The sequence below is a fragment of the Thermobia domestica genome, chromosome 1 (genome assembly GCF_964235325.1).
Source record: "Thermobia domestica chromosome 1, izTheDome1.hap1.1, whole genome shotgun sequence".
Taxonomy (NCBI): Eukaryota; Metazoa; Arthropoda; class Insecta; order Zygentoma; family Lepismatidae; genus Thermobia; species Thermobia domestica.
Genome location: NC_137454.1, coordinates 5,407,209 through 5,429,770, shown reverse-complemented (window position 1 = coordinate 5,429,770; position 22,562 = coordinate 5,407,209). Strand labels below are relative to the sequence as shown.

At 33.8% G+C, this 22,562-nt stretch overlaps 1 protein-coding gene across 1 annotated transcript in view; it reads left to right on the top strand.

Moving 5' to 3' along the window:
• Positions 1-340: 340 nt before the first annotated feature.
• LOC145665842 (fibrinolytic enzyme, isozyme C-like) overlaps positions 341-22,562 on the top strand; it is a 110,931-nt gene continuing 88,709 nt past the window's right edge. The window contains exons 1-2 of the mRNA XM_081732960.1: positions 341-443; positions 10,647-10,691. Coding sequence (XP_081589086.1) covers positions 371-443; positions 10,647-10,691 — 118 coding nt within the window. The 5' untranslated portion in view covers positions 341-370. The remainder of the gene's footprint in view (positions 444-10,646; positions 10,692-22,562) is intronic.

Sequence of the window (22,562 nt, the reverse complement as noted above, 5' to 3'; positions counted from 1 at the left end):
GCAACTTTTCTTGATATTTTATCTACCTATTCGTTACAAATATCTCTGTCATCTGAAAATAACGTTTATTCAATTTTGTTTTCATAAATATTCTCTAACATATTTTGAGCAATAATTCAATTGGAGATTTTCCTTTTCACCTTGAAAACAATTTGTAATAATGTTTGAACTATGGAAGAAGGACAACTATTAGTTTTTTTATGTTACAGCAGTACAGATACACAAAAAGTGTGGTCCGCTAGACTGAACCTTAGATACACAAATAAAACTTGTATTTTTTTCTCGTATAAATCTTTATAAATCTATTTGTAAACTAACATTATTAATAACTTTTCAGATCGAGGGTACACCGTCTTATCCAACTTATGAAATGCTGCAATTTCGAAGTGACTTCGTGTCAAGCTATTCGGACTATGATGAATCTTTGGATTCATATTTCAATGGTAAGTGAATAATACGTGTCTTTCATATGATAGCATTGAAAGTACAGTACGTTACTACATAAATTGTTGAAAATAGGAAACATTTATTTTAATTGACTTGAGGACTCAAGTTAGCGAGAATGATTTATTTACGTAGTCAATCTTCGAGCGGCTTCCGTCCTGGTGCAAAAAGGTTGCCCTGGTTGCGGTACCTTGCTATATTGTGTGCCGTGGCCCGTGATTTTAGGTCCGTGCTCACTCGTGGTCCCTACTGAAACGGAACTTCTTAATAATGCTTATCCTAGCCTGTTAACCGCAGCATCCAATCGGGTTACCTTGAATTGTTCAATTTCGTGGGTATCCCCTTCAGAATTTTTCATCATAAGTTTTAGTCGTTAATCACTGCTATAGACCAGCACTGCACTACTTGTTAGAGCAGTGCTTTCCCAGTTACTACGCTTACTTGTCCATTGCGTGACCAAGATGATCAGTTGCAGAAGCTTAAATTATGCAAGGGTTCACAAAGCCACGAATGCCAAATAAAACAGTCTACAACTAGTCAGATACCTTGAAGTAGGAATTATGTTCATGTTATTTTGCCTATACATCAACGAGAAGGTCTGGTGTGATTATGCTGAAGCTCACAAACTCATGTTGAATCGATTTCTCTATTAACTTTCGCGAAAAATTTTGTGCTTTACTTTCTTTCTGCCGAGGCATTTATCTTTAACCTGACCATCCTTTGGTTACTCTTATCATTTCTAAAGCGGCGCAGGCGTTAGCAAACCCCAAATATTTACCGATGCGAGATCTCCTCGTTCACTACCCTGGACCTCTTTTTTGGCTTCAGGCCTCCTAAGACTCGCAGAAAAGGACAACCTCGAAGAAAACAGGCTAGTAAATGTGCAGTCAAGTTCTTCTAAGCATGAGTTACTTGACATCTGGGCTCCCCAGATCAAGTAGCAGTTGATATAATTCACCACCTGAAATATTTGCTGAAACTGCATGATCTACTTGCGGATCCCACCGGTGATCTTTAGTTTAAACCGGAACACACAAAAAGGTTCACAGCGATCTTCCCCTTCGATTTTTCTTTGTCGCCGAACCAACCGAGCTCAGCCGACAAGTTAGATATTCATGACCCGTCCACTAAATTTGTATTTCTAAAACAAACTCCTCAAAACCTTTGAATGACAGCCTACTTCAACCCTAACGATGATGGACTTGACACTATAAGTGAACGACAAACATCCACCTGTTGATCCATTAGTAGTATGTTTCTTTTTACGCTCCAGTTCTTCAACGTATCATGCCAGCTGCTATTGTCAAAGAAGTTAATCCATTTTCGCCAATATATTTTCACTACTCAGTTATCTGAAATGTAATGACGATTTTAGAATAATTCATTATTATTCAGAGTTAAACCACATTGAATATCGTTTTTTCACTGTTACTTCATCAGTATGGACTAAAATTTAAAACAAAATGCTATACCTTGTGCGTTTGTGGAGACATTGACATTAAGCAGAATTATCACCACATTGCACTTCCTTCTTAAGTTTTTCGAGATTCAAGTATCCAGTAAGTTATTTCTTCGTCTTATGCTACTGCTTCTCAGTTGGTACTTAAATCCACTTTATGCAAGCTCACACCACAAACTTGCTTTTAATTTATGACGACATCCTTTACTGTGACACACAGAAAGCTGTCCCTCTTGAAGTTCAATTATTACAGCCTCTATAGATCAAATTTTGAAACGTCTAAATATATGCTCCAGTCAGTGCAACCATTCTTCTTCCTGGGTATATATGTATTAAGCTTGAGAAGAATTCCTCTAGTATTGTACAAAAATATTTGGATATTTTTCATTCATGCAATTTTGTTTTATTAAAAGTGTATAAACATACTGAAGCCATACTCGGGGGGTATATTTTGTAGAATAATCAGGTATCCACATTTACATATACTTTAGTTCATACAGTCTAAAAATATATTATATGTTTGGATTTAATGTAATTTTAAAGGCACAATCTAAAGCTAATCCATTTTGAACCAACATTTAATTTCTTATGTTTTTAGATGCTACGTCCTTCAAAATTCTGAAAACTACGGAATCTTGCATCTCGTTTCTCACTTGCTGCGCTTCCTGTGTTTCTCATGGAATATTGGGCAGTAATATTGGACATCCTCTCCCTCGTTTACGTATAGACAACCTTGTATTTGTTCGCAAAATATTGTTCTTGTTTACTATTAGAATCGACAAAAAAAGACGAGTGCCACCCTTGTATGTTACATCTAATCTTGTTAATAATCAATGTAGTTACCAAGTTTATTATGTACCCTCAAATAGAATTGAAGCAGAAGGGCTCTAGCGAGCAGGTGCTTGATACTCCAATTTGTCTCAGATAACACAAGACATTACCAACTATCATAACGAATCAAGGTTGATGAATGGGAAAATGCTTCATGTTTACTCGAGGGCTCGGGAAAAGACAATGGCATAACGCCAAATAATCCTTAATTGATTTGAAGGATTAGTGTGTCAAAAATACCTAGATTCAATTAATTTTCTCGAGAACTTGTTTTGTATAATGTATTTTTCTTCAATACATATTCTTTAACGTAACCAATGTTGTAAATGCAGAAAATATTGCTTTTAGCTGTCAGATTTAAAAATAATTATGCGGATAACAAATTGGAATGGGAAAGAGAAGTAGCAGTAGTTCCAGTAATATTTGAAATAAATTACATTGAAAACATTACGAAAATAATTGTGAAATAACCAATTGGTTTGAGGTGTGTGCATTTCGGCAGATACTACGTTTTCTTAGTATTTGAAAATATACTATATTTCGCTAAATCTAAATTACAGACAGCAGACATCTCTCTCAGAGAAGAAGTTGCTGATAGAATCAACAATTCCTTATATATAACATATTATCAGGATTTTGGAATGTCAATATTTAAATTTAGTATCTGATTAAACTAATGAATAACAGGAAGTATGGTAACTGTTCCAATAGTTGTCACTTTTTGATTCCAACTTTGCACTTTATTAAATACGTTAACTCAAAATATAATTAGATGGTTAAATCATACATGACTTTAATTCGTTATAGGTTACTGTGTAACACTGCGTTGTAACATTTGATATAAAACACACAGAGGAACGTTTATAGTAAAAAAATCTCCAATATGAGAAAGAAACACTATTAGCTTGAGCTCATTAAAGAGTGAGCTTGAACATTTACAAATCGAATCTTAGCTCCAATCATTGCACACAACTCCTTGAATAGATTACCCGTAAAACATGGACCTTTGTCTGTGACTAATTCTTTAGAAATAGCGTATTTCAAAATTACATTTTCATAAAGAAAACTACTTACAGAAGATGCTGTTATATCTGCTAATGAACCACAAATAGTATACCGAGTAGCAGCATCAACAACGACAATCAAATACTTGTGTCTCAAAATATTACTCGAGGAGTACACCCCTCCAATGTCTACGAAAATGCGATAGAAGGGCGGCACTTATGGACACGTTTGCAATGTACCATAAGCAGAACCAGGTTTATTTTTGCTGGACTGGCAAATTAAACATTCTCTGCATTTATGATAGATATATTGTTTCATATTCGGGAAATACACAGATTTCACTAAAAGATCATAGGTCTTAGAAAAGCCTCCGTGACTTGAACCAATGGCAGAAGTGTGAGTCGCATCAAAAACTTTATAGAGTAATGAAACAGGTACAGCAACTAAAAATTTCATACCACTAGATGTTTTTTGTTTTCTATACAAAATTCCTTCTTCAACCGTGAAATAAAATGCCTGTCTTTCAATTTTCGTATTTTTCTTTTCCTTGTTTTCTAACCAATCAAAAATATGCTTATAAAATGGGTTCTTCATTTGTTCATCTCTGAGAGAAGGCTCGTCACTTAACATATTGTTACACTCAGTAACAGTGGAAGAAAATACTCGAGAGTCTTCCTCATTTTGTTGCTCATCTGAAATGTCCCTGGGAGCACGAGAAAAACGTGAAAGTACATCAGTTTCTATGTTACATACCCCAGATATGTGTGTCACAGTAAAGTTATACTGTTCAATAAAACTAAGCCACCTAGCAAATTTACCTACATTTTTGTCTGCTTTAAAAACAAAAGACTTACAATCGGTTTTCAAAAACGTGACTCGTAGTAAAAAGTAACGAAAGGATCTAAACGCATATATGATACTCAAAAGTTCAAGTTCATAAGGGTGTCTAGACTTCTCGCTTTTACTTAAGCTACGGCTACAATAAGCAATGGGTGCTAACTCTTGGTCATCTGGAGAGGATATAGGTTGTTTGAGCACGGCAGCAAGACCGCGAGTTGGGCATTACATAACAAGTATACAGGGTGTTTCGGATAGTAATGCATTAAATATGGCGACCTCATGATACGGTCTTTAATTTTCTCAAAAGCATTTTGTTGTTTTTGTGTCCACTTAAACGGTACATTCTTTATGAGAAGTGAGTTCAAAGGCTACGCAATTTCAGAAAAAATAGTTAAGAATCGTCTTTCAAAGCTAGCTAGTCCTAGAAAACTTTTCACATGTTTTCTCGTCTTCGGGCGTTCATAATTACTAATGGAGTCAGTTATTTTCTTGGAAATTCGCAAGCCATCATAGGAAATATCGTGGCCCAAAACCGTTAATGAAAAATAAGCCAATTTCGTTTCTCTGGTGCAAGTTTAAGCCCACGTTCACTAATTCGTTGTAATAACTTCTCGGTGAGATTGATAACATCCTCAAAAGTGTTCTCATCCCAAAAAAATCACCAAGGTACCCGGAAACTTGTTCAGATTCTAATCCTTCCAATGTCATTTTCACTAATCTGTTTCAACCAGCGGAACTAGTGATAAGGCCCTGTGGGAGGGCTGTGAAACAAAATGAACCAACTCCCAGGATTGAAAAGGCAGTAACGTGTTGGTATTTCTCCGCGATTTTCACTTGCAAAAAACACTGAGCAATTCAGAGCAGCACAGGTAGCGACACTTACTAAGACGAAAAATAAAGTCTTCTGTCGACGGTACAGGAAAACTGTCTGGTACAATGTGTAAATTGATCCCTCTACAGTCCAAACAAAATCTGTAGAATCCAGACTTCTTTTTCACGAGAAGAATAGGTGAGTTATAACTCGAGAACACCTCCTAATAACCTCTTGTTTGAGCAAAGTATCAATCTGTTTTTTAACTTCTTCTCTTAAGTGGAAGGGTATTGCATACTTATTGGTGTGAACTGGGACGTTATCTAGCATTCTAATTTCATGCAAGTAGCCTTGGCCACTCCATAATCATCCTCTGACCAAGAAAAACAATCCTTATACTCCTCTATAACAGAATAAAACATTTGCTTCTGATCGTCCGAATGTTGAGGGTTAATGTCCACACGCCTGACATCAAAACCACCAGGAAAGTTATTGTTGTCATGTTTACTCGGTAAACCATGATTTTGAACACTATCTGTATCATTAGGATAACGTGCACCCGGCCTAATGTCAATGGCTTCACCTAAATGAAGATTTTTCTCAAAACACAATTTTTTGTTGGTTGGGTTGACTACTCTAATGACAGGATTACCAGCATCCACTATAGACTCATTGACAAAGATTTCGGCTTTAGAACAGATTTTCTCATTGGGTTGCAAAACATTTTTAACTCCCACTAAATCATTAATGTTTCGAACAGGTACTAAAACACTGGAATTTGGTAGCAAAGTAACAGATTTCGCCGTTATGAAATAGGCTAGCACGAGGTTCGCTGTTTGTTCAGAAACTGCCTATAGCACGACTTTCAGGTACCGCGTGATCAGTAGGTTTCTCAATCCTAACTATGTGAACTACGTGGATATCCTGCTTAATAGTAACATGTTGAGGAAGTAACCAATCATTCCCCAACAAAACAGAAGATGCAAATTTGTCTACAACTCTAAAAGTACGCGTAAATAAATAGCCGTCAATTTTGAACTTCAGTAGAGGTAACGTGTTAGTTTCTAGTCCTTTACCCGAGATGCCACGGATGATAGTACGTCTTTTAAAAGAGTCTAGTGTTCGGAGGAAGGAGTTCTCTAGTGCAAATTGAAATTTGACTCACAGAGTCCAACAATGCTTTATACTCTCTATTTCCAATAGTAATTTTGATACAAGGCAGAATCCTATCCCTAACAATAGGCGTAGTAATCGTGTGAGTCTTAAAAACAGGTCTCTCACAAATCCCTGGACTAATTACGCTACGTAAAACATTACAATTATTACTTCCCTTGAATTGTGCCATGTTGCACTCTAATGCTTTAGGCGGACAGTGTATTTTATTATTCACGTGAGACGTACTATGATTCAGTTTGCGCTTGTTCTGTTCGTTCTTAGCAATAACAGAAGTATTTGTTGCAGAGCCCATTCTATCATGCATATTATTATTATTATAAGCACTCTTACATTCAGAGGAAGAACAAGAAGAAAAAGAGTTACATTTGTGTTGATAAGGTGGGATAGGATCATTGACAGACTATTGATCACCGCATTCTTTCCCAGCGGATGAGATATCATAATGCAAACGTGCAAGCATTTCTTTTTTTCTTGTTGTTCTTCGAGAGGAAATGATACATGAGAATTATCGCGCAATGAAACATCAGCTATCTTGGCCATAAATTAAGGTGCTCTATACTGCAAGATTTGTTCTTTCGAATTGGCTTTAATGAGCGTCTTATAATTCACAATAAGCTCAACTGACTGTTCTTGTAATAGAAACACACATAACGCATCAACGGATGGAAACGATTTGTTGCATGTAAGATTAAAATACTGAGGCAATAACCCTTCAATAAGGAAAATAATTTGCTGTTGTATAGGCATGGCTTTATCGAAACTAAGTATGAGATCTAGCTTCTCATAAATGTATTTCATAATAGGTTCCCCCTCTTTTTGATCTCTGGAACGAATAGTATGTTCCGTCACCTTCTTAACCACAAAACCACCAAATAATGTGATCATTCGTCTCTTTATGTCTACATACGACAAGTTCACAAATTCGTCTGTCCTAGTTAAGGCTAGAAACCACGCCAAGGCTCCGTCCCGTAATAGATATGGAATCAAATGACGCTTCTTTACTGAATTGAACTCAAAATGATGCAGTAAAATTCGAAATACTCAATAAACGAGTGACGTCTTTCCCATACTTGCCGTTAAAAACGTGGGGCGCACAATAGAATCAAGAAACGTAAAACGAGCTTGTGTAATAATGCTAGTATTCACCATTTTCTCTCAATATCTCTAAATAATGTAACTAAAAAGCACATAAAACAAAGTAACACAACAAATTGAGAGGGTGGATGGAGGGTGGTAAAACAAATAGAATTTCATCAAATTCTAACGGTGGGCGGCAAACAAACTAACGCAAAATGAACAAGCGCATTCACACAACTTAAAACCACATCTCCGACATCTGCAGTCGCCCCTTGTCGGTCTGAAAGCTCAGATATTGCACTCATAAATAATGTAATCGGATATGACACAACAGAGAAGTTGCGCCCAGGATTTCGTATACGTTGAATTTAACATAATGTGAGGTACGGTATCCAACCTGGGTTGCGTTTAAATAAAATACAGGACATACAAAAAAACAGACTGTGATGTAAAAGGGGTTGAAGAGGGGTAAGAAGGGAGTAACTTTCAGGATAGGTTAATCTACTTGCACTTACTTGCGGAATTGATGGTTGCCTTCTCGACGATTCCGCAAGCGGGCTGATGTCCGTCCATCTCTCTGTTTGGCTGGCCGTTCATCCAAGTAACCAAGGTCAAGGATCGGCGAAACCTGGACTGAGAAACCAACTTTACGAGGACCGCGATTTTAGTTAAACTTACAACTTCTTCTCAAAAAGCAATACATCGTCGTGGACGGCTATCTGGCGTTAGCCGAAACGAAGGTGCTCTATAAGACAGAGCAAGGCTATCAATCGTAAATTTCAAACTGAAGCTCGCGGTCTACATTCTAACTCGTCTCTCGCTCCATGTCGACTGTCCCTTCCAAAAGTCTTTCAATCGATTTTGTATAGCGTTCCTTCCGGGTTCATATTCTCGGTTATTCACTCTGATTTAGGTCTCGATGAAAAAGTGTGTGCTCGTAGATTAACCAAGGTATGGTGATGGTAGGAATGATCTGTTATTTTATTAATTAAAAAATTACAAACGTAAGAAGTAAATGACAGACAGCAAAGGCAAATGAACTTAAGAAAAAAAGTCGAAAGGTGATTTAACTTAAAATGAATGGTAATTCTTTTCACTGTAATGTTCTTTCTAAAATAAAATGTCCCATTGTTCAAAATAAGATACTTTGCCATGTGTCCAAATACACATATCTTCACACTATTACCAGCGTAAGCGTCACCTAATTGCACTTTAAACATCTAAGTTTCGTCTCATACAAAGCCAGCTTTCACATTAAACTTAACCTAAAGGCTTCCCTGAACAGAGTAAATATTACAGATTAAAGAATGGTACTGCTGATCGCAAACTTTCTCTGTTACGAAAATTCAGAGACCGAGCCGAGCCGAGACCGGCTCTGAGACTGATATTCAACACACTTTATATAAACTTATTTTCACAGATTGCATTATCATCTCTTCATGAATCAGATATATTTTTCAATACAATGTACAAGTTGTTTCCTGAAAGTCTGAATTTAATCCGCGCAGTATGGACGTCTTTCACCACGGCATGTCGCACCTTCAATTTGCGGAACTGGAAGAAAGATACAGAAATTAGCTGCGAAATTGGATAAGAAATCGTCGAAAGACCTTAAAGGGTGGTCCTACAGCTTGGTGATTTGCCGTGACGCTAACAAACAACCGGTTACCCTGTAATAGGTAGGGAATTATTCAAAGACATTCACAAAAGCTTAGGACTAGGTATGATAACTGGGCAAAACCTCAGTAAAGAAAATATACATGCAATTTCAATAATGTAATATATGAAGGACTTTATTCGGTAAGTGCTTCAAAATATGTAAAGAGTAAGAACCACGTGATGAAATTATCAAGGATTATTTAACTTAGACAACATTGAAAAAGGAACGCCGAAGTCTGGAAATTTCGCAGTTTACGGAGAAGGAAACAAAAATCAAAATCCAGGAACATGCTTTCGTTTACCATCAGCAATCCAATTAGCGGGTTTAATTTTTCAACTATATACTGTCTTTCTTTACTCTTAAATGTTGGTAATGTGATACTATTGTTATGTGATAATATAGTATCCTTACAGTAGATACGATTAATGATAAGTGTCCAGCTCCCCCGATACCATAAGAAAATTCTATTAGGAGATTAAAACGAGAAGGTGTGACTGAATGGTATTTTCAAACTAATACTTATACTAATAGTAAAATCAAATACATAATCACATTTATGAAGTCTTAGTAAATAGAAGAAGACAGGTAAAGGGGCGTCTAACGGGAATTTTAGTGAAGGTGTAATTCATAAAAAATATTAAAAATACCACAATGGTCAAATAATAACAAGAATATATTACCATGTTGACATATGTTCAATATAAGTTGTAGCGCAAATCGACTTAGGAGCGATATTGCTTACACGAAGGATGATTACAAAAGAAAGGATTATATACTAAAAGTGACGACACGACTACAGATGACCTCTATATGTGAGTTTTTTGGATTTCCAATGTACTCAAGTACTTTGGCCGCAATCATTTTAGGAACTATATATATATATATATATATATATATATATATATATATATATATATATATATATATATGTATGTATATATATATGTATATATATATATATATGTGTATATATATATATATATATATATATATATATAGAGAGAGAGAGAGAGAGAGAGAGAGACAGAGGCCAAAAAGTAGCTATACACTCCTGCAGTGATCAAGAATAACATTCTAACGTATAGGTTTATTTGCACAGGCTGCTCCGAGCTTACGATATATATAAAAAACCTAAGAAAAAATAAGAAAGAAGCTAAGTATACCTAATGCATACTATTAAGAAATGACATAAAAACAATGAGTATGATCAGCATGTGATTGCATACTTAATTTTGGGGCACCTCTACACACACATTATATATATATATATATATATCCTGGGTGACGAACAGGTATACTCTTAACAAAGTGACTGCACTACAATAATTATTTCTATTTTGCAGATGAAAAAGTCTCTCGAATATATAATGGAACAAATTCTGCACGTGGTAAGTATTTTTGCATAGTCCTAAGGATATTTGAAATAATTACTTACATTTCATTTTGCTAAGGAAGATATATCTCTGGAATGAAGATGTTAACTATGTTATTTGCTAAAAATTGTTATCTACAGTTAGAACATATACTGTAATTTACTGTGTCAAGTTACCACAAAATTTGGGGCTCGAGATTACAAAAACTACCAAAGCAGTTATACTATGTTGCATATTCTGCGTTTCATTGAACTTCAAAAACATTGCGACGATTGTTACAAAATGAAGTTCTAGAAAATATATTAACGTAAATTAATTAAATTTGCTCTGTAAGGAGCAATGTTTTCCGGGAATTTATAGATATAAAGATAATAATATATATAATGATTTTGTTTTACACTACATGATATAATATGGAAAATCAATGGTTAAGTTTGGGTTATTCTCTCAACATTGAACGGACCATTTTCTCTCATCAAACACTTTCCAATGGTATGTATTTTAGCTATCACGCCATAAAATAGTACAAACAATGGAATTTAATGCTTTTAACTAAGTGGTGATAAAACGAGACGATACAATCATATACATTTTGAGACGATACGTATTAAAAAGTTGATTATAAATTTTCACTAAATTACTACTTTGGGGAATTATAATTTATTTGAAAACGTGCAAGAATAAAGAACAGTAATATACGTGTAAACATGGTATATTTTCTCTTCTGGTATCGCCATGAGTTAATTACATATGTTGTAATTTATCGTTCCTCACATACGAAAAAGAAGAAAAAAAACGGTACACAGGGTAAGGGTGTGTACGAGACTCGAACCGTCTTCAATCACCTTTACTGATGGATTATAGTTTCCTGCACTAACCAACCCCACTACCGAATTCTTCCATGCAACACATCTTCCCTATTAGAATATATAATTTTAGCTTATGATCATGTTCCAATTCGTCCATTGTGATGGACGAATTTCTACTACTAATTTCTACTACTAATTTATTTATATAGGGTGAGTAAATATAAATAATAATAGAAATATTTAATGAAATGTTTTATTTGTGGATATGACTAGAACTGTCACTGACTAGGCCTCAGATCTACATTGAAATACCGAATTCTATCCGTTCCTACAAAATATGGTTCGCTGCAGAGTACGTATATTTTATTTTCTTTTATTATTTGTATTCCTGCCAAATCAAGATTTTGCTCCTACTTTCTTCATTTGAAAAAAAAAACATTGAACTGAAATATTAAAAACGTATTCGCCGTTTACCTTTCCTGCTTTGGAAACTTTCGAATATGTAAGGCACAACAAATCTTCGGCAGCTGGAGAAAACGGTGAGTCTTATGTCCAGCAATCAATTGCAATTCAGTTTCTCACGTTTTACAACAGATAATCTCACAAATTTACCACCTATCTTACCTTTGAAAACACCGAAAAGTGGTTGCGTTTACAATGTATTACTTAGATTATCAGAGCAATTAATAGTTATTATTATTATTATTATTATTATTATTATTATTATTATTATTAATAATAATAATAATAATATTAATAATAATTAATATAAATACCCGAATATACTCAGAAAGCTGAAACATGCTTTTAAATAATACCGGTCTCTGTATATTTGACGTTGTAGGGAAAGGTCAATGACCGAGGGATACTTAGATCCATTTCCTCCATATTCCCGCAAATCAATCGAACTCCCAAGGGCTCCCTCCCCGACCTTGTTTCTATTAACATCTTGCTCCAACTAAGGAATCTCCACCTGTCTTCCAAGTTTGATTTTTAACCCGGTTGCCTGGTAGTAAGCTCTGATTGGATAAGGGTAGTCGTAAGATCGAGCCGAGAGCTCGTGACGCCCCATCTACTTTATTTGGATATTTAGACATATATACAAGTTGCTAATTATCTAACAAGTAAACGGTATGAGCTATTGGGAATAGGTAAAAAAAAACTCTACTTATATTTTAGGTATAACAGTATACAACAGCCATATTATCAAAATGAATGAAAACATTATTGGAGTAATACAAGGCTGTAAATACACCTACCAAAACATCGGTAAATTATATGAGTAATTCATTTAAGGTTGTCCACTGAAACAAAATAGTACCAGAGATGTACATAACTGCCACAGAAAATGGTCTGCCATCAACAAAACATTAATATGTATAAATTTTTCCACACCAAATTGCTTTGTGTTGTTAGAACCTTACAGAGAAATTGTGAAAAAAGTTATGTACAATGGCGAGTGCAATAGGTTAGGTAAGATAAGTAGCCAAACAAGAACAAACCACATACCCGGCAAACACTTGCCGTACTCGTTGAGAGCGCAAAAGCAAATAAATAAGGAATGATTTTACGATATCTAAATATCTGGAATCAATGGATTTATTACTATTTTCAAAATCAACCTAAATATTTAATGCAAACGTTTCTTAACTGGTGTCAAGATCGACTTTTGAAAACTGAATGCGAAAGTGTTTTGGGGCAAAGCATGGAAGGCCTGCTGTAAACTACCTGTCTACTTATGATTAAGCTACCAAAAGAAACTAAAGGGCAAATGTGATTTCGCAGTTATACCACGAACAATTGAGCGCGATGATTACAAACTCCATGATTAGTCAAGTAAAATGATACAATAGAATATTACGTTTTATACCAAAAAATCTCCTACTATAAACAACTACGAAAATAAGATGAAATGCTTGGCACAAATCGAGTTTCATCATATAGAGATCAGGTGTAGCAATTTGGCAATATCTTTCGCTGTAGATACTGTAACATGAGAGGTTTGTTTGTGAAAAGAACACTGTCCACTCTGAACAGTCCTAAATCACTGAACGCATTTCCATTTTAAAATAGAAAATATGAACACACTGCTGATGAGAAAAGTGTTAACCGCCAGGGAAATTCTTCAATAATTCAGAGTTTCACAAAGCACAGGCTCACAATGAGGTTTCGTAAGTCGAAAAAGGGCATGGTTCAGTTAAAGGAGAAATATGGTTTACTTCTGGCACACAATAAAGTGTTTCTGGGTTGTTAAAAGAAACATGATCGGAAAGAATGCGAGAAACTGTATAATAGGCAATATTAGATTTACTTTGAGATTCATTATTACATTCACAACTATGGAATACAGTTAAGAATTCATCAGTCATGCTGTTCATCGTGATCCTGTGGTGTGTATTGGGGTTATTGGTCGAGATATAATACTGAACTGGTTAATTAATTCTCTCCAAAAATTCCAGTTATTCGGAAGAAATAACCAAGGTTCACGTATAGCAAGATCATTGGCATCATCAATGCTATGTTCCTTTTAGATGTACAAGAAGAGAACCCGTTAGCCCTACGGAAGCCACCAAAGGAGCTATAATTGAAGATGCAAGTCTGCTATGAGATCACCAAGGGGTTGCTGTAATAACAAAGACTGATCTGGAGCATCTTCCAAATGGTTTACTGGAACGCCATCGAGAGAAAGAAGGCAAAAATTTAAAATTTCTCTTGCTTGGCTGCATTCGAAGTTTGTGTCTCCTTCTTCTCCGAATTGGACGCCGAAGAAAAGGGTGTAGAGCCATGGTGACCGTTAGGGCAGTGATGGAAACAATTGTTCAGCTGGTTGCGCCGAGACTCCAATTCTACTATAAGGCGATACAAAAGAATACGAATTCGTTCAATAAGGAAAGCTTTATCTTCTTCGAAGACCTGATGAATATATGAGAAAAGATGCTGATGAGACGGTGTGTACAAATCCAAGGAGGCGCTTGTCTTTAATGGTTTTAAAATGCCAAAAAATCAAATGTCGGAGGTTTTTAACTGACTTTATTCCCCATTAGGAACCCTATTAACTTATACGGTTTTATTGGCATATACAGATATCTGTATATTAGTGGATTGCTTTGAAAACTAGGTAGACGTGCATTTGCCCACCACTTCAATTTTGGAAATTGCAAACTTTCAAAATTTAGTGTAGTAGTATAAGGCATCAATAAATACCACTATAAATGTAATTCGTTTATCTCGTTACATTTCATGGGTAAACATTTCAAAAAAAATTAATAAGACCACGTCTTTGTCATGAAGTCGGTTATTGACCAAAATTATTCACTTTGATGAGGTCTTATGAACTTACATGGTTATGTGGCCTTCCACAGAGGCTTTTTTCTTATGATATAGGTACATTTAAGCTCGCTTTGACTATTTGAGACATGTACTTTGACCCAGCCCTTAAATTTTAGAAATTGACAAATTTTAATATTTAGTGTAGTAGTACAGGACAATAAAGATACCTCTACAAATTTGGGTGGAAAACCTTTTTCCCTTTCATGTTTAAGAAATTGCCAAAATTACTAAAAGCAAGTGTTTGCATGAGATTGGTTATTCACACAGTTTACTTTAGGGTAAAGTCTTATTACTTTATATTGTTAAGTGGGTCTGTTTTGGAATCCATTTCCTCTGGTAAGAGATAAACACATTACAACCCCATTTGAAAGTGTCGGAAGGGTACATTAACTCCATCCTTTAAATTTTATAAATTGCAATTTTTTTTTACAAAATTGGTATAATTCTGTAGGTCCCTAATGTGTACCATTGTATATTTGGGTTATCCATCTCATTCCATTTTATGGACAAAAAATTGACAGAAGTAGTACAATAAGATGTTCAAGTAGTTATTGATCGTATTTATTCCTTTTAATGTGATCTTATTACTTCTAATGTTGATATATATGTGCACAGCGGTATATTTTATTTCATAATATACACTAGGGCCTATTTCTTGATATTTGGTTGTGGTACATTGGGCCACCCCCTAAGTTTTAGTAGTTGCCCAGTTTAAAAATTTGGTAAATACCATAGGTTAGAAATAAGTGTTATTATAAATTTCTGTTGTCCATGTCGTTACAGTTTATGAGTAAAGCATTGCAAATAAATTAGTACGAAAACATCTTCAGTTATTCGCCCTACTCATTCCTTTTATTAGGTCTTATTGTATATAATATTAGATGGGTATGTACAGGGGTCCATTCTCTTTCAACAAACATATGTATATTAGCACATTTGTATTGAAATTTGGGAGTAGTACTATTGTTAGCCTATTAATATTTTGGACATATCACAATCCATAAAAGTGCTATAGTACAATTTGAAACTAATAAATGTCATTTTATGTTTGGATATTTCATATCTTTCCCTTTCACGGTTAAAAATTGCAGACGTTCAGAGTTTACTGAATCAGTTTACTCCCCTTTATGATGTCTTGGTACCTTACGTGATTTTATAGTTGTATACTTGAGTCTATTTCTGTTCATAATATATTGGTAATAATTTGTACCACTCCGATAATATAGAAGGCGTACTTAGGGTCGGCCTTTACATTTCGGAATGATCAACATATGGCACATGTTCTCTAGGAGATATTTTAAATTCGGGTGGTTCATTTAGTTTCCTTTCTAAGTGAAAATTAGTAGAACCCAACCCAATTTATCCCCTTCGATGAAGTATTGTTATTTAATATGATTATTAGAATGAGTACAGGGTCATGACCATGGGTACATTGGTGAACCTTTATTATATTTTGGCAAGAGTACATCGATTCATCATTTATAATTGGAATTGGCCAATGCAAAAGTTTGGTATAGTAATCCTTTGTAAATTTTACGTGGTTCATCTTGTTCCGATGTCAAATACTAGTATGGCCACATGTTCCGTTGTTAGTCGATTTTGTTTTAACGAGACCTTATTATCTTATATGGGTGTGTATATTGGATCATTTATATAATAATCTTATTTTCTTGATTGAGGAGTACGTAGTCCAATTCTTTTAATGTTGGAATGATTAGAACAACAATAATTCGTAAATATCTTTCGGGACAAAGATATATATCTTTTGTAGATTTCATTGCTCTTGATTATCCAGCATATTGGTAAAATATACCAAAATATAAAGGTAAGCAATATGTTGTACCACACGGAAGGTTTTCAATTCGCGATATTTACCTTGATCCGTTTCAGCACTGTTAAAAGTCTACTATGGCATACAATATCTTCACCTTATGGTAATTCTAAGACTTAGGTATATTGATGCACTTTTGAAGGAGAACCTAGGATCATTATTTAAATTTAGGAATTGTGATACACAAAATTTTAGTATGTGGCATGAAGTTAAATTGTTGTATTTAATTATCAAAAAGATAAATTCAATATTCAATTGATATGAAATAATATTTTCAACTTTAGGCATAGCTCATAGTCTAAGATTATTCGTGGAAAATTATCTTTACTAAAGTCGGATTAGTTGATTTCTTCATCGAGCTTTAAATTATGAAGTTGAAATGTGATAAGTGCCGTTAACAATTTCGCACTTTGAATCTTAGAATCTTAGAATTATTATCCATCGTCGTAGAAGTAAACATTTTTAACACATGATGATATGCAAGAACATTTAAAACTTTATTCACAACTCACTCTGTAAACATGTTCAATTTCATTGGTTATTCACTGGAAAGATTATTCATTATGCAATCTGATTGGCTGATCACTATCTTTGATGCGATCTAATTGGATGATCACTTTCAAACTTTTACAAAATACATTTTTAAAATTTTCGCTTAACAGTTTTTGGATTATAGATTTATTATTTCAAAATCTTGGGTTGGAAAGATTTAGTTCAACATTTTTGTATATTTTTTTACATTAAATGTTTCTTGTGAATAAAATTAATTTGAAAATTTTGGTTTTAAAATTTTAGTTGGGACATTTACGTTCAATAGGTTGTGCATTTACCAATAAATGGGATGAAAGCAATAACAAACCATTATTTGTTAATCAAATAGTAAACATGCAAATAACATTCGACGGTTATCCGCGAAACTTAAAGTCACGCGTAGTGAATTTTAGATTGAGAAATTTTAAGTTAATATTTTTCTATTGTAATTTTTTTGAAAACGTTTCATATTATTCATTTTATAATATTTGTTTGAAAATTAGATAATTTACAAATTCGTGCACTCATTGGTAAAGAACCGTTTAGAAAAGAACCGGAACTATTTAGGAGAGAAATATGTGGGAACACTGCTTCATCAACATTGAATAGTATATGTCAGAACAATATTTGCATTGTGTTGTACTTGAAATAGAAAACACAAATCACTTAACCCAAGGGAGCCCAACGGGTGCCTCGCAGGCACCCTGGTCAACTTTTAATGCCATTACTCTTAATAGGTATTTCGTGCCATGTCATGGGCATTAGAATTCTCCCATCTCTTTGAAATACACACTCTGGTTGTATTTCCTTACCTATTTTCTTACTTTACCTCAGAAAATATAGGGTTATTTCCTATAGTAACGTAAACGCACAATGGGTGGCTTGTAGGTACCCTTGTCAACTTTTAATGTCATTATTCTTAACAGATATTTCGTCCCGTGTTTCGCTGTCAAGAATTCTTATATATCTTTGATTTACACGCTCTGATTGCGTTTCCAAGCATCTTTTACTTTTCCCCAGAAAAAAAACAGGTTTATTTTTTATACTAACATAAATGCCCAAGGGGTGCCTCTGAGGCTCGCATTGAAGTATGTACTATTCTAATTATTTGACGCTTTTTATTTTTCATTGCGATTGACAAATGATTGCATAGCAAAGTAGTGATTAGCGAATCCTATTAATGAGGAAAAATAGAAATGGTCACGGTGGGTTCAGGTAGCTTGTATATAGAGCAGAGAGTCTGTGGGGTGTCCCTTGGATCTTTTAAGGGTAAAATAACATGGGTTTTCTCAGGTTAAAATGATAATTTTGAAATAATGTATTGTTAAACCATGTATATCCATGCCATATAAAGCATCTGAATATTTTTCATAAATATACTTTCTACGTGTTGCATCAGTTTCTCTTTAGTATATAATTGTCATTCCAATTGAAGTTTTCTGAGGTCTATTACAATAATGGTAGGTGGAAAATCAAAGCCCATATTATCACAAATAAACTCATTATTAATGCAACTATACAGGGTGGCCCAGAAGTAGGAATACACTCCCGTGCTGGTCACCTTGTTGCTTTTTATATCAATTCTTATTGTTATCCATCAGGTAGACCTATTTCCTTTATTGTTTGTTCTAATAGCCTTTTTACTTATATTTTAAGCTCGGAACAGGCGAAGTAAATAAACCTATAAGCTAGAATATTACACCTGATCAATGCAGGGGTGCGTATATCCACGAACGATGTTAGTAACTTTCACAAAACCTATATACATATTGTATAATTCGCAAAATAGTAATCTTTCCGGAATACCCATGTCTTATTGAACACTTCAACTAAATGAGTTGCACACTGGATTACATTAATGAACTTGGTACATTCCGTTTGTGTTAGGTACGAGGTACATGCAATATACCTTTTTACGTAACAGCACAAATTTCTCTCCAAGGGCTATAAGTAGCATAATTTCATGATTTGATCCTGATCACAATTAGCTCATCGTGAAAATGATCATTCAATTGGCCTATTCGTGTAAGCAAGATTTGCTGTTCTTCAAAGTCCAGTCATATTCCAAACTCTTCTACCTTGTCCAATCTAATAACATGTTTAACAAAGTAGTACTAATGCCAGTCATCATATGTTTTTAAAAGATATATTAGCAAAAAGAAATTCTTTATCATTAGCAGTACATATCTTTCCTCCTAAAATGATCTTCCCCGGATGATTTCACTACAAAACGTAAGTTTGTTGCTTATATGCTGACACGTCATTGGAATAGAATTTGCTTGCTCGAAAGATTTCACCTCGAATCATTATACTATAGCTGACGTTTTGCTGATATGGAATTTGTTGAACACCAAAACAAATTTTCTAAACATGAATACTGGAGAGTGTACTAAACTTGAATGGATGACCACAAACAACGAATCTGATGAAAGATAAAAATACAGATTCGGTGTTTAAGAATCGTAATAGTTCTTGTTTCGATGCTTCCACTGGTAAACATCTTGCTGGAAAAATAATATTCTTATCATTTTTAAGATTCACTACATTCTTAATTCATACTTTGTAGTATCATGAGAATAGATAAGGTTCTATGAGGTATATTCTGTTGTAAATCTATAATCTTGGACATTCACTTCATTACATTCCTTGTGTTTAGATATAGTAGACAAATAGAAATGATGACATAAAATGCATACTATCTCCTGCAATACTTATATATAGAGGGTGTGGGAATTCTGATGATGTTCCACCAACATTTTCTAACAAGTACTATTGCATCTTGGTGAAGCAGCGTTGCCAGATTTTTCTGTTCTAAAAAAGTTACAGTTGATTCTGGAACGAATGTTTAAAAAAGAGAATTAACCAACTGAAAAAAAATTAAACCAAAATTTACAAACTTAAAAATATTCTAAGCAAAATGTTCAAACTAAATATTGTCAAAACAATATTTTGAAATTAAAGGTTTTCAAACGTAATTTTTCAAACTACAGATTTAAAACCAGAATTTTGAAACTGAAAAAAAAATATTATTGGAATTATTAAAATTATTTTGAAACTAAAAGTCTCAAAAGTTTTCAAATTAAGAAATTTAATTGAAATTTCAAAACTTTTTTCAAATCGAAAAATGCGAACAAATTTCCTAACACAAATTTTAATAAATAAAACTAAAACGTTTTCAAACCAATTCTTAAAAGTAAAGGTTTCAAACGACAATTTTTAAAATTTATACATTTTAAAATATCAATAAAACTTTGAAGAAAATTTCCGATCTTAAAAATTTCAAACATACATTCCAGGTTTTAAATATTTGATAACAATTAAAAGATTTTCAATGTTTTTAACACTTATATGAGCGAGAAGCCAAAAGGTGTTAAACGAAGGTGTTCCAACTAGAAATTGTAAAACCTTAATTTTCGAACTAAATTTATATACAAGAGACTTCTAATATAAAGATAATGAAGCAACATTTTTGAACTAAAACTATTCCAACCAGCATTTTCATATAAAAATATGAAGAACAGTCGAAAACAATATTAAACAAAACTTTAAAAGTGTACGTTGCAAATATTTTTAAATTGATCGATCAATCACATTGCATCAAAAATAGTTATAATAAAATAATACCGCATAAAAATATTTTTTGTTGATTAATAAACAAAATTACACCACGTTACACGACGAGTTGCAACTAAATTTCAAAGTGTTATTGTATATCAGGTATATTGTATTAAAATTTTTGACCTTAGACTATGAGTCGTAAATACAATTATAATATTGAATGTGTGAAATTCTTAAGGTTATCTTTCAGATTTCAAGTCCGTAATTTTAAGCTCAAGGTACAGGTCAACCAATCTGATTTAAGTATAGACACCTTTCCACAAATAATCTTAGTCTATGAGTTATGACTAGAGTTCAAAATGATATTTCATATCAATCGGGTATTGAATTTATCTTATTGAACAATAAACACAACATCCCAAATTCGCGCCTCATACTAAAATTTTGTTTATTACAATTCCCGAAGTTAAAGTTGATAGGTACCGGTAGTTCTCCAAAATGAATCAATGAACCTAAGTCTTAGAATTCACCATGAACTTAAACATAGGATATATTATGTTGCATATAATCATGCTCATCATTATTCGTATAACAGTGTTAAAGCTCCTGAACGTCGGTAATGGGAATCAAATACATTTCATGCGAAATAACGTATTAGTTACGATTTAATTTTGGTATATTTTTACAAATATGCTGAGTAATCAAGACCAAAGAAATCTACAAATGTATATGTTTCCTTACTAATGTTTACCAATTATTGTTGTTCTAGTGTTCCCATATTAAAGGAATTGTGCTAGGTGCTCTTCGACAAAAAATTGTTATATAAATTTGCCAACATAAACATCTATATTGACACTCATTAAAAATATTTCAATAATCGAAGGCGTAACCGTACTAGTATTTGACATGGGAACGAGAAAATTTACAAACGAGTATTATCCCAAAGTTTTGCTAGTATCAAATTCCTAATTTGATTCATGACTCGTAGCACCGCTCAGAAATTACTTATATAAGATCCGCCAATGTACCAAAGTTCCGGACCCTGTACTCATCCCCGTAATCATATAAAATAATAAGACCTTATCCAGAGGATAAATTGGGTTAATAACCGAATACTTGGTTGTACTAATTTTAACCTTGAAAGACAGCAAAATTAACCACACAGATTTATAATTGCTACTTGAGGACATATACCAATTATTGTTTTGATTATTTTCAAATGTAAGTTGTGGCCTTAGATACCCCTCCAATATTTTCAAAGTGGTGCGAAACGATACCCATGACTTCTAAACAGAAATAGACACCTGTACACAAGTATATTAGCATAAGTATAAGGTAATCAGACCTCATCAGGTCAATTCAACTTATGAAAACCTCCGAAATTTACATTTTGAACATATTTGTAACCACGAAAAGGGACGCAGATGAACCATTCAAACGTACAATATTATTTAGTGGTATCCCGTTGTACTATATCAAGTTTTTAAATTGCACAGTTTCCAAAATGTAATGGGTGGACGAATGTACCTTCGTATTAGTAAAATTGTGCTAATACACGTAAGTCTCATGAAAGGAAATTGACTTTTGTACATTACCTTCAAACTATGTAAGATAATAAGTCAATAACAGAAGGTGCTGTTGTCCTAATTTATTGGAATCTTTTCTTCATAATAGTGAACGAGAGGGACCATCCGTATTTATAATGGTACTTATTAATAACCTAAGTATTATATCAAATTTTTAAATTAGGAATTTCTAAAATTTAACGGGTTGACCAATGCACACTTCCCACATTGTCAAAGGACTCCACTGAAGTATCTATGTGTT